This window comes from Rhinoderma darwinii, chromosome 2, assembly GCF_050947455.1.
Source record: "Rhinoderma darwinii isolate aRhiDar2 chromosome 2, aRhiDar2.hap1, whole genome shotgun sequence".
NCBI lineage: Eukaryota > Metazoa > Chordata > Amphibia > Anura > Rhinodermatidae > Rhinoderma > Rhinoderma darwinii.
The window spans coordinates 401,957,333-401,971,242 of NC_134688.1; the positions used below are offsets into that span (position 1 = coordinate 401,957,333).

Here is a 13,910-nt window from a genome sequence, read left to right on the forward strand (position 1 = left end):
TACTGGTGTGGGCATGTATTGTTGTCAATACAAGGACATCTCTCTTTTCCGTGTACTTGACACACAATATGTTGCTGCTAGATTGTGCCCTGCTCTCACCCCTTCTGAGTGTTTGCCCAAGCAGAGTCTTAGGGAGGACTTTCAGGTTTCTTCTAGCAGTGCCGCATGACTTCTGGAAGCGAGGCACTTGAAGACTGGGACGCTGGTATAAAAATTATCCAGGTAGAGTTGGTAACCCTGGTCCAGCAGTGGGTGCACCAAATCCTGCACAATTTTGGCATTAACTCCCAGTAAGGGGGGGGGGGCATTCTAGGGGATGAATACTGGTGTCCTTCCCTTCATATATCCTAAATTTGTAGGTAAACCCTGATGCACTCTCGCACAGCTTATACATCTTCACACCATACCTTGCCCTCCTACCCGGCAGGTACTGGCAGAATTGAAGCCTCCCTTTAAAATGTACCAAGGACTCATCAATAGAAATACACGTCTCGGTGGTGTATGCTTGGGAAAACCGGGCACTGAAACGGTCTAATAGGGGTCTCCGTTTATACAAACGGTCAAAACTGAGGTTATCTTGGAGTAGGCAATGCTCATTAGGAGAAGCAAAGTATTGCCTCATTTATTTATTTTTTAGGTTCCAGTTCAGTTCTGAAGTTGCTTTGAGGGGCCTATATATTAGACACCCCCATCAAACACCCCATTTTAGAAACTATACCCCTCAAAGTATTCACAGCAGCATTTAGAAAGTTTATGAACCCTTTAGGTGTTTCACAGGAATTTAGAGCAAAGTAGAGGAGAAATTTACATATTTATTTTTGTCAGAAAATCCTTTTTATACCATTTTTTTCTATAACACAAAAGGTTTTACCAGAGAAACGCAACTCAAGAGAAATATCCCACATGTGGCCCTAGTGCGGTAATGGACTGAAGCACCGGCCTCCGAAGCAAAGGAGCACCTAGTGGATTTTGAGGCCTCCTTTTTATTAGGCACCATGTCCGGTTTGAAGGGGTCTTGTGGTGCCAAAACAGTGGAAACCCCCAAAAGTGACCCCATTTTGGAAACTAGACCCCTTGAGGAATCCATTGTAGTTTTCTTGGGGTGCATGCAGCTTTTTGATCAGTTTTTATTCTATTTTTAGGTGGCGTTCACCGTGCGCTATAAATGACATTCACTTTATTCTGCGGGGCGATGCGATTATGGCGATACCAGATGTTCATAGTTTTTTTTTATGTCTTATGGCGTTTGCACAATAAAATAAGTTTTGTAAAAAATCATTCACTTTTTGTGTTACCTTATTCTAAGAGCCAGAACTTTTTTATTTTTCCATCAATAAAGCCGTGCGAGGACTTATTTTTTTGCGTAACGAACTTCAGTTTCGATCAGGACCATTTTTAGGTACATGCGACTTTTTGATCTCTTTTTATTCCATTTTTTGGGAGGTGAAGTGACCAAACAATTGTGATTCTGGTACGGTTTATTATTATTTTCTTTTACGGCGTTTACTGTGCGGGATAAATAACAAAATAATTTTGTAGTTCTGGCCGTTACGGACGCGCCGATACCAATTATGTATAGTTTATTTATTTATCTATTTTTATTAATAATAAAGGACTGATAGGGGAAAAGGGGGTATTTTTACTTTTAAAACTCTTATTTTCACACATCTTTTTTTAACTTTTTTTTTACTTTATTACTTTGTCCCACTAGGGGACTTGAGGCCAGGAGGCCCTGATCGCTATTCTAATACACTGCACTACATGCGTAGTGCAGTGTATCAGAGGTGTCAGATACTCACTGACAGCAAGTATAGTGGGTCCTGACTTTGTCAGGACCCACTAGGCTTCCGTCGATGGCATAGCCGGACACCGTTGTTTGGTGTCCGGTTACCATAGTAACCATCGCCGGCCGCTATCGTGTAGCAGGCCGGCGATGGTAGCTTAACCCTTAAAAAGCCGAGATCTCTATTGAATGCGGCTTTTAAGGTGTTAATCAGCGGAGACACAGCGATCGGTCCCCGCTGTAGGAGCTGAGACAGCAGCTGTCACAGCTCCTGCATGTGTCGGGAGGACGGCCGAAACGGCCGTTACTTCCGAGACGTACTATTAGGTCATGGAGCGCGAACGATACAGCTACCATGACCTAATAGTACGTCCAGGAGCGGGAAGGGGTTAATGGTTTTCCCTAACTCGACACTTGTCAATAATAAAGGCTGCTGCATTTATTGTTCAGGCACTTGCACTTTGCTGTATTTACCTATGAATTTCGGTCTATAGGTTTCAGTATTATTGTGTATGGGTCCTTGCATCATGGGTTTGTTGTTCCATTTTATATTGTGTATTTTGTATCTAAAAAATGTTGTATTATACTGTTCAGCCTGCCTTTATTTTGTGATAGGAGTATTTGATTTGTAATTCTGTTGGGATAACTTATTTGTGAATTATCTGTTGGAGAAATCCTTAAGAGGGTTTCCACATCTTTCTCTAACAGGACCCTCTGACCTATCTTTCTGCTGTTGGGCTCCGGCCACTGACAAGATGCACGGGTATTCCAGAAACAGGCAAAACTTTATGCTACGCCATTTCCAGAACTCGCATAGAAATTTAAGAGGCTCTGTCACCATATTTTGCAACCCCTATCTCCTATTGCAGCAGATCGGCGCTGCAATGTAGATAAGAGTAACGTTTATTTATTTTTTTTAAACGAGCATTTTTGGCCAAGTTATGACCATTTTTAGATTTATGCAAATTAGGCATTTCTAAAGTACAACTGGGCGTGTTTAAAGTAAAAGTACAACTGGGCGTGTATTGTGTATGTACATCTGGGCGTTTTTACTTCTTTTACTAGCTGGGCATTGTGAATGGGAGTGTATGATGCTGACGAATCAGCATCATCCACTTCTCTTCGTTAACACCCAGCTTCTGGCAGTGCACAGACACACAGCGTGTTCTCGAGAGATCACGCTGTGACGTCACTCACTTCCTGCCCCAGGTCCTGCATCGTGTCGGACGAGCGAGGACACATCGGCACCAGAGGCAACATTTGATTCTGCAGCAGCATCGGCGTTTGCAGGTAAGTCGATGTAGCTACTTACCTGCAAACGCTGATGCTGCTGCAGAACCAACTGTAGCCTCTGGTGCCGATGTGCCCTCGCTCGTCCGACACGATGCAGGACCTGGGGCAGGAAGTGAGTGACGTCACAGCGTGATCTCTCGAGAACACGCTGTGTGTCTGTGCACTGCCAGAAGCTGGGTGTTAACGAAGAGAAGTGGATGATGCTGATTCGTCAGCATCATACACTCCCATTCACAATGCCCAGCTAGTAAAAGAAGTAAAAACGCCCAGATGTACATACACAATACACGCCCAGTTGTACTTTTACTTTAAACACGCCCAGTAGTACTTTAGAAATGCCTAATTTGCATAAATCTAAAAATGGTCATAACTTGGCCAAAAATGCTCGTTTAAAAAAAAAAAATAAACGTTACTCTTATCTACATTGCAGCGCCGATCTGCTGCAATAGGAGATAGGGGTTGCAAAATCTGGTGACAGAGCCTCCTTAATGGAAGTTATGGAAACTGAATAGAACAGCAATTGTGGCTGTCTACAATTACAGCTAGCAAGAAACATGCAGCAATGTAACAAGACCGTAACAAAATTCACAGAATTTTAATGGACATAGTTAACCAGCTTTAACAAGTACTGATCCATTCATATTAAAACAGTACAAATATCAGTGTTGCTTGTCAAAATATTTCAGTTTTCCAGCTGGGTCAGGAATTATCTAAAAAAAAAAAAAACACAAAACACACCATAAGCAAATTTGAACAAATACGTGATATATCAACCAACACCACCACTTAAATCACACCAATTTGTTAGCACAGGATGATCATGTGAACTTTTAGGCTCAACCTTCTGAACAGAATAAGTGAATATGTTTTTAGAAATAAGGGCTCCATATTTCTGATCCAAAAGTATTGACACACACATTACACCTACAGGAACTTTTAGGACATCCAATTCTAAAGCCATAGGTGATAATATGGAGTTGACCCCCCCCCCCCCTCCACCTTTGCAGCCATAACAGCTTGCACTCTTCTGGGAAAGCTTTTTACAAGATCTTAGCGTGTGTTTGTGGGAATTTTTGCCCATTCATCCAGAGAAGCATTCGTGAGATCAGAGACGTTGGACAAGAGGGCCTGGCTTGCAATTTCCGTTGTAGTTTATCCCAAAGGTGTTGGATGAGGTTAAAGTCAGGGGTCTGTGCGGGCCAGTCAAGTTCTTCCGCTCCAAACTCCCCCAACCATGCCTGTATGGACCTTGCTTTGTGCAATGGTGCGCAGTCATGTTGGAACAGAAAAAAATCTTTCCCCAAACTGTTCCCACGAAGTTGGAAGCAAAGAATTGTCCAAAATGGCTTGGTATGATGAAGCATTAAGATTTATCTTCACTAGAACTAAGGGGCCTAGACAACCCCATAGCATTATCCCTCCTCCACCAAACTTTACAGATGGCACAATGCAGTCAGGCAGGTAAAGTTCTTCTGACATTTGCCAAACCTAGACTCGTCCATCAGACTGCCAGATAGAGAAGGGTGATTCATCACTCCACAGAACACGTTTCCACTGCTCCAGAATCCAGTGGCGGCGGCTTTACACCACTCCATCTGACGCTTGGCATTGTGCATGGGGATGTAAGGATTACATGAAGTTGCCCAGCCATGGAAACCCATGACATTAAGCACCTGACGCACAGTTTCTGTGCGGATGTAAACGTCAGAAGATGTTTGGAACTCTGCAGTTATTGAGTTAGTAGAGTGTTGGTGACTTTTATGCACCTCAGCACTCGGCGACCCCTTAGTAAACTACTTGGTTTGCCACTTAGCTGCTGCGGTTCCTAAACTCTTCCACTTTGCAATAATACCACTCACAGTGAATCGTTGAATACCCAGGAAGGAAGAAATTTCACAAACTGACTTGTAGCAACAGGGGCATCCAGTACCACGCTGGAAGTCAGTGATCTCTTTAGAACGACCCACTCTTTCACAAATGTTTGTAGGGGCAGACTGCACGGCTGGGTGTTTGGCTTTATACACCTGTGGCATTGAGACTGAATAAAACACTTGAGTTCAATGATTAAGAGGTGTGTCAATACTTTTGTCCATATAGTGTATACTAAGAAATTAAAATCAGTAATTGTTTTTTTGGCCCAAGGGTTAGACAAGTTAACAAGTCCTCATATGTAGTTTGGTACTGGTCTGGCAAGGTCTTAGGCCGCGTTCTCATGTAGTGTAAATTCTGTGAAATTTCCGCAATGGAATTGTGTGTGGAAATTCAGCAGCATTTACAGTAGCAGCAAAGCGGATAAGATTTTGAAAATCTCATGCCCACGCTGCGAAAAAAAACAAAAAAAAAAACGCAGCTTAAAGTTCATTGATTTGCGGTGTGGAATTTAATTCAGCAGCATGTCAATTTATGCTGCGTCCATGTTGATTTTCTGTTGTGGGTTTTCCCCCCCCCCCCCATTGAATTAAATGGGTGATGCAAAACACGCAACAGAAAGCAAAAAAAAATAAAATAAATATATATATATACACACACACACACACACACACATATACTGCATACACGTTTTCTATCATTTTGTTGGAATGTGCTGTTAAAATTTTTGTTGTTTATGTGATTCATATATGTGGGGTTAGTGACTCCCTCCATTTTTGTACTTGAACTCCTCCCATTCTTCCCTGGGTGATTTTAATTAGTTAAATGCTGGCTCCTACCATCCCCAGATATATATGTAGGCTTAGTCCCAGTTCTGGGTGTATGTGCAGAGTAGGTTCCCACCTTACAGAGGTCGCCTTGTCGTGGCAGGTGGGCAAACACTTTTTGATCAAAATGTGCACTAAGAACCTCCCTATTTGTAAGTAGATTTAGCAGTGATGCATATTTATTTATATTTAGTGGCTTAGGTGGCATTAGTGTTGCAGGGTGCTGTCGCCATTTCTTTGTTGCAGTCACAGGTGTTCTTGCACCTGCATACACGTTTTGTATGATTTTGTTGGAATGTGCTGTTCAAATTTTTGTTGTGTTTATGTGATTATATTATAGTGTGTGTATATATATATATATATATATATATATATATATATATATATATATATAATATTTATTTACCCAGAACGCTCTCCTTCCTGCAGTCTGGCCTCCTGGGATGACGTTTCATCCCATGTGACCGCTGCAGCCAATCACAGGCTGCAGTGTCACATGTCCTGCAACATAATCGTAGGAGGCCGGACTATGCCCAGAAAAGAGGGAGTGTATCCGACTCGTAGGAACCCAGCCTTAAGTTTCTGGTATTGGAAAAACAGCCCACCTGAAGAAGTTGAACATAGAATTATATTTACTAATTCTTACATACCACCAAGTGGTATGATAGTGAGTAATTTAGGGCCAGTTCACACTGAGTTTTAACACGTCTGACGCGGAAACAGAGTCAAAAAATGTCAGAAAATGCCTCCCATTGATTTCAATGGGAGGTGGAGGAGTTTTTTTCCCGCGAGCGGAAAAACAGTCTTGCGGGAAAAAGCGACATGCCCTATCTTCGGGCGTTTGGGAGGCAGAGAAAGCTTATTTCGCTGCGTTTTTTGCCCAAGGTCGCGGGAGAAAAACGCAGTGAAAAATCTATTTTCTGCGTGCAAAAAACTGTGTGAACCCAGTCTTAATGTAGCATGCTCCATTTTCAAAACAGCGCACGCTTATTTAACAAAAAATTACAGCTACGCTATGTACCTGACATAACTCACCGCTACTTTTCTTTATGGAAAACTGCTGGACTAGAGGGAAGAATGGCAGTCTGCTTAATGGGGACTCCGCAAACCAGCTGTCACTTGACAGACTGTATCCATTGTGACCGTTCTAATAGCTACTATCTTTTATATGGCGTAGACAGGCAGAATATCCTGAGACACTGGAATAATGAGACTGGTTGCGGTCATACTCAAATAAAGAGAAGGGGAAAGGAGCATGGTGGTACTAAACCATTTTATTGTTGCATATACCGTACTTTTCGGACTATAAGACGCAGTTTTTAGCAGGAATAAATCTTGCTAAACAGCCCTTGCGTCTGTTAGTCGGCAGTCAAGGGACTGACCGCTTCTTGACTTAACCCCTTCCCGACCCATTAATTGCCAACATCAGGGTGGGGTGACACGATCACAGTGTTCCTGGTCGTTTAACTAGTTAAATGCCACGGTCAATAGCGACCGCAGCATTGATAGGGGTTTTTCCACGAAGGACATTTATGACATTCACAGGATTTATCATAATTGTCAGATAGATGCGGGTGCCACCTCTGGGACCCACACCTATCTCTAGAACGAGGCCCCTAAACTCCGTTCTAGCTTTTTCGGCTCTCCCAGCCACTTGATTACATGTCGAGATACTGAAACAGCGTAACTCGCTGAGCTACACTGTTTCCGTAACTCCCATAGAACGGAATAGTAGTTATGAAAACAGCATAGCTCGCATACTACGCTGCTTCCGTAACTGCCATTCACTACTACGGGAGTTACGGAAACAGCGTAGCTCAGCGAGTTACGCAGATTTCGTAACTCATGTATGTATTGCAGTGTATTGTACCAGCGATCTAACGATCGCTAGTTAAGTCAGTCAGTTAAGTCAGACCTATTACAATATACCATTATTTAAGTCGCACGGTGAACAAAAAAAAAAAAAGACGTAAAACACCAGAATCGTTATATAGTCACCTTAGCACTAAAAAAAAAAAAAAAAGTGAAATAAAACAGTGATCAAAAAAATCGTATGTAACAAAAAACTGTGGCAAAATAAACAAAAAAATAAAAACTATAGCTCGTCCCACAAAAATAGTGGTAAGCCCCCTCACCACTATTATGGCTCTCAGAATGTGGTGAACAGACCAAAGATTTTTTTAAAACAAAGTTTTTTTCTTTGCAAAAGTAGAATATAAAAACATTTTTTTCCTATTTTCTGTTGTCTAAAACCTGGGTGCGTCTTACAGTCAGGTGCGTCTTAGTCCGAAAAATACGGTAAATAAGATTTCTCTAATAAATTAAGGAACAGAATGTCTACTGAGAGCGCCAAGTAATTTCCTATTCACAGCAGATGTGTGATCACACAACATCTATAAGTAATAAGAATAATTTACCAGGCCTAAAATGAGCCACGTGCGTTACAAGTCTACTCACAGTTCCTGTCTTGGCCACCAAGCTTTCATAGCATCATCAGGTCTGATCTAAGTTAACCAAATAAATGTGGCACTGAGATAGATGATTTTATAGATGCTATGCAAACACGCAGTTTAAGGCCTAGCTCATGTGTGGTTGGCAAAATTTTTGATAAATTCTAGGCACAAGCGTTTTAAAAATGAAGCTTAAAATCTGCTACCAATACTCAACTTGAAATGCAGCAATTCGCTCAAATCTGTATTAGTCTATGTTCATATCTACGTGATAGGCTTGTGTATAAAGCAAATATACCAATAATATTTTTTTTTAAATGATTTACTTACCGTCTCACTACCAGGCTTCCACCCAGCAGGGCACACTAAAGGAAAAAAAAAAAAAAATTTGTTTATTTTCTTGGAGAAGGTCATCTGTAAAGTTCGATGACATTTAGAGAATAGCGGGAGCAATGAATTGACCATTGGCATAAAGAGATTAAAAGGATTATCCCCTAAACTTATTTTTTTGCACCAAAAATAGGAGGATGTGCACATTGCTATACATATTGGACACCAGATTCCACCATACTATAAGTAAAATCATAACATCATATATATAGCTCTATCGACCCCCTTTAGCCACTGTTTTTTGCATCTCCACCTGCCAAAAGCCAACATTTTTGTTGTTTTTCAGTCATTGCTGCATGAGAATATTTTACAGCACGAGTTGTATCTCTTTTTTTTTTTTTTATGGCACCATTTTAAAAGTACTGAAACTTCGTTTTTGGATTTTATAACGTTTACCATGCGGTAAAATTTAGGTGGACTATTTATGCGGGTCAGTACGATTACGGCTTTACCAAATGTCTGTATTTTTTTTTTATGTTTTACTACTTTTACAAAGTAAAGGCAAAACAAAAAGTTGGCTGGCTTTTTTTTTTTTCTTAAAGAGGCTCTGTCACCACATTATAAGTGCCCTATCTCCTATATAATCTGATTGGGGTCTCTCCATACCTGGGAGTTACTACATCCGTGGAACTAGATGGGTTAGTACTAGCGCTATCTTTACTGCAAACTTAATACCTATAATACCATCTACATATTTATCGATACACTACTTGTGCTTAAGACAGGCTCAGTCTAAATACCCTGTGTCTATTTAGATAACAGGTGTGACCATATGGAGATTTTTTCTGCTTACCACTGTGTGCCTTTCTCACTACCTGTTATTAGAAGTATCGTTTTCGATGATAAGTAGTAGCATTGTATATGTCTGGAGACAACCTTCGTTCTTTTTGTACTAACTACATTATAACTACCTAAAGCGACTGATAGAAGCTGTTCTCTGTATTGTTATTTGTTCTACTACTGTGACCCTAGTTCCCCTCCTATACCATTGGAGATATACAGTTCTTTCGATTTGTAGTCTATTTTAATCATGTTATTTGTATTGTCCAATAAAATTTGTATTTTTCTATGCCTTTGGCAATTTATATATTTTTTCAATAGTTTCTGACTCCTTCTTTCTCTTGTGTTCTACTTGATATTATTTGGAGTTTCTATTGTTACTGGGGAGTTCAAAAATCCGCACTTGCTGGTGACTTAGCCCACATATTTTATAGTCCCATGAGACATATGTTGACATAATCTGATTGGCGCTGTATTGTAGATAACAACAGTGGTTTTTATTTTGAAAAACGATCATTTTTGAGCAAGTTATGAGCTAGTTTAGATTTATGCTAATGAGTTTCTCAATGGACAACTGGGCGTGTTTTTACTTTTTACCAACTGGGTGTTTTACAGAGGAGTGTCTGACGCTGACCAATCAGTGACTAATCAGTGTCATACACTTCTCATTGTTCCAGCCCAGCATGATCCACAGCACAGTGTGATTGTGTAGTGAAAGAAGCATAGTGTAAAGGCTGCAGAATTTCCGCAACGGAATTGTGTGGAAATTCCGAAGCATTTACAGTAGCAGCAAAGTGGATGAGATTCAGAAAATCTCATGCCTACGCAGCAGAAAAAAACCCACAGGGTTAATGTTAATTGACCTGCGGTGCGGAATTTAAATCCTCAGCATGTCAATTTATGCTGCATTTTTGCTGATTTTCCGTTGCAGGTTTTCCCCATTAAATTCAATGGGGATGCAAAACTCTCAACAGAATGCCCAGTGTTGAGACTTTTGTGGCGTATTCGCAGCAATTACGCCGTAAAAATGAGAACTATGGAAAATAAAAATCATACTTACCCAGATCGCCCTCCTCCTTCCTGCAGTCAGGCCTCCTGGGAGGACATTGCATCCCATTTGACAGCATCATCATGCAGGGAGGCCGGACCGGACTGCGATGGGACGCGTCGCCAAAACAACGACCAACATAAATATGAGCGTTTTTTACCACTGCTTTCCGCCGCGGAAATGCCTTCCGAAAAAATGCTCGGACGGAATGTACTGCAGGTTCCAGGTCGGAATCGCTACATGGTTTTTACGCAGCGTATCTGTCCCGTGGGAACCCGGCCTGAGGATAAGTTCCCTCACAACGGATACGCTGCAGATTTTCTGCAACAGGAAATCATCCGCAGCGTCTTAAGAAAAGAGCTGGCAAATCGGTGACAGAAATCCACACCAAATAGTGCGTTTTTCCTGCTCATATTGCTGTGGAAACGCTACGGATACGCAGCGGTTTTACCTGCGCATTTAGCGTTAAACATTGGTTCTAGCAAAGTATATGTGCACCTGTGGATTTTCTGCGTAAACGCTGAAAAAAAACGCAACATAAATCTGTTGCAGAATTTCTGCTCCCCATTGAAGTGTATGGACCAAACACACAGCATCTCCGCACATAACATGCAGCATAAATGGACATGCTGCTGAATTGAAATACGCACCGCAGAACACTTTACGCACGACTTGTGCAGTTTTTTTCCCACAGCAAGGGCATGAGACTGAATCTCATTCACTTTGCTGCCACTGTAAATGCTGCGGAATTTCCGCACAGAATTCCATTGCAGAAATTCCGCAGCGTTTACGGTAAGTGGGAACCCAGCCTAAACCTGCTAAATCGTGCTCTAACACGAACACAACCGCCTTCCAGATGGTAGCGATTTAAACAGGCTAATACACAGTTGTGAACGGTCGCCTAGGATTTTAGCTGCACTACCCACACACCGCTCCTCAAATACCAGACAATGGCTCCAGCAATTTTAGTCACCCTACATTACAACGATGAAAGCAGATCATTTTCTAACATCAAAACACTTGTGTATTTATTTTTGTTTTTAAACTCAAGATAAATTTATTTATTTTTTCAAACGATTTGACTACAACAATACATGCCACAGCGAAAAAAGCCAATGTATGATCATGCAAAATAACCCTAGAATCTTCAGTTTAGTTTTCAAATCTGGCTCATGCGGATACATACATTTCTGCCTCAGTTTCCTAAAATTAATAAATCCTTTCCTGGTCTTATTCACATTGGAGAATAATTTTGTTCTTAATGGCCATTGCTCTAACCGCTGGATCTCAGACCAGTTTACTTTTCATCCCTGTCCGAGATCAGACCCATCAGTGTCATCTGAATATTTTAGTAAAATAGTGTTAATGTGACATGCCACATAGTCAGAAGTATAAAAACTAGAACAATGCTGGACTCCAACAACACCACATCGGGACCCCAAGTTCAACTATATCGGGGGAAGATGCATGGCCTTCCACCCTAACTACTTGAGTTCTCAATTAAGAAACTGCATCCACTCACATAATTCCCGTGGCAACCCCAGCTTCCCTAAATTAGCTGCAAGAAGCGGGGGCACCAGTGTTGAAAGCAGAGCTAAAATACACAAACAAAACTCTCGCATAGTTACAACATTCTCATATGCTGAACAGTCACCAGAGATGGAGTGAACCTAATCCAATGTATATGACAGCAGCCCGCCTTAACCTTGACGTATGCCAGATGAAAGAAGGAGCAGGCATGTTTGGTTTAAATATACCCAATCCCTTGTTCTTTCTGAAAACAAGCACTGTCAGAAGTATCTCTATATGGAACATGCATACCCTTATCCCTATTGAAATAGACACAATTAGCTGAACCCTCGCATGCATGTTTACTGGGGAGTCGAGAGATAGCGGTTGGCCGAATCAGCAGTAGGCCAACAGCCATTCCATGTTCATGTCCAGCTTTACATAGAGAAAGATCTGTAACATTCAGATTAATGGACTATTCTTTCTACAGAAATCACTAACCCTGTAATACAGACTCCGTTATGCGGGTGATTATGGGAGCTCTCTCTAATCTCTCCCCTTACCTGTTCAGATCATGGTGTTTGTTGCAGGCATGCGGTGAGGTTCAGCAGGACTCCGTATGCACAGGCAGATATTGGGAGAACCAGAAGGCTGTTGGTCGGCTCTCTGGGGTCGTTGAGGGGGGAGCTTGGCTCTCGCCGTCACACTTGACCTGGGTCAGCTAGTCCCACCCGAAATCACTGGGCAAGATTGCTGTGGAAATGTGGTGGCTGTTGTTGGGGCTGGAGGAGTATGCTGGAAGTATATGCCAAGTGGGATACTGAGGTCTACTTGCTTCCTCATTAACTGCGGTGTTAGCTTAAGATCCCGAAGAGTTTCTTATGCTAGTCTCATTGGACTGCATTTGTTCATTGCAAATTGTGTGCCTAAATTGCTGCTGAACTCCACCATTGCTGCAAAGTCCCGGCACCGCTGCCGAGGTCCTCCTTTGTTGCAGAGTTGGTGCCGAGGTCCCCTATGGCTGCTGATCTCCTCAATTACGGATTACTGTTAACATACCATTGGTGAGGTAATCGACGGCTGCTGAGCACATCCATTGCTGCTTTTTATTTTTTATTTTTCTTATCGCCGTGGGAGGGCTCCATTTACCGAGATACTCTATTGCTATTGAGTTTCTGCATGTTTGCAGTTTTTTTTCTTTCTTCCATTGTTTCAAGGTTTCTCCATTGCGAAAGTATGCCTCCACGGGCGGCCAAGTGCCTCCTTTGCCGGTGAGCTCCTTCATTGTTGGAGACCCTCCATGTCTGCTGAATTAATCAGTCGTCGCTGAGCTCCCTCATTGCTGTGGAGCTCTATCACTGCGGAGTTGCTTCTTCCCTGCTGAGCCTCTTCATTGTTCAGAGTTCTCCCACTGCTGCCGAGATGCTCCTGAGTTGCAGAGTTTTTATATAGGGAAAATAAATGCCTTGAATATGCCGGCTAAAAAAATAAAAATAGCCTGAAGTGGGCAATTCTCAACGCTGATTGGGGAATGGTCTACCAAAATCCCAGAAAGGGAAAAACTCCCAAAGTTTGGATAAATGCTTTAGCTCCCCACTGTCACCTAGCATAAGAACATATAAAACTTTGCCTGCTTTAACATCTAAGCAAGGAGATAAAGGTACTAAATCTATAAGCTCTTTAGGAGAAGTGGTCTCACCTATTATTGTGGACACCTCAGATACCAATCCAGGGTCTCAAACTGAACCCCAAGGGTTGGATAACCCTCTGCTACTACAGGAGATACTAACTACAGTAAAGTTACAGGCTCTCATGTTCAGTTAGATGGGATAAAACTTGATATTTCATCAATAAAGTCCAATGTGTCGGTAACGCGCAATAGAATCGATGAGGTGGAGGGCAGAATTTCCGTCCTGGAGGACTCTATGGCCGTACTATCAACGGAGGTTACGGTAATTAAA

At 41.9% G+C, this 13,910-nt stretch overlaps 1 protein-coding gene across 3 annotated transcripts in view; it reads right to left on the reverse strand.

Annotated features, from left to right (window-relative positions):
- Positions 1 to 3,655: 3,655 nt before the first annotated feature.
- The window catches only part of PRDX4 (peroxiredoxin 4), a 34,320-nt gene continuing 24,065 nt past the window's right edge, over positions 3,656 to 13,910 (reverse strand). Inside the window, exons 6-8 of one of the 3 annotated variants that reach the window (XM_075854053.1) lie at positions 8,553 to 8,587; positions 8,230 to 8,276; positions 3,656 to 3,786 (exon numbers count right to left, since the gene is read on the reverse strand). In XM_075854053.1, coding sequence (XP_075710168.1) covers positions 3,783 to 3,786; positions 8,230 to 8,276; positions 8,553 to 8,587 — 86 coding nt within the window. In that variant the 3' untranslated portion in view covers positions 3,656 to 3,782. Of the gene's footprint in view, positions 3,787 to 6,837; positions 6,972 to 8,229; positions 8,277 to 8,552; positions 8,588 to 13,910 lie in introns of those variants that run through there. The other 2 variants (XM_075854051.1, XM_075854052.1) reach the window with 2 other exon arrangements.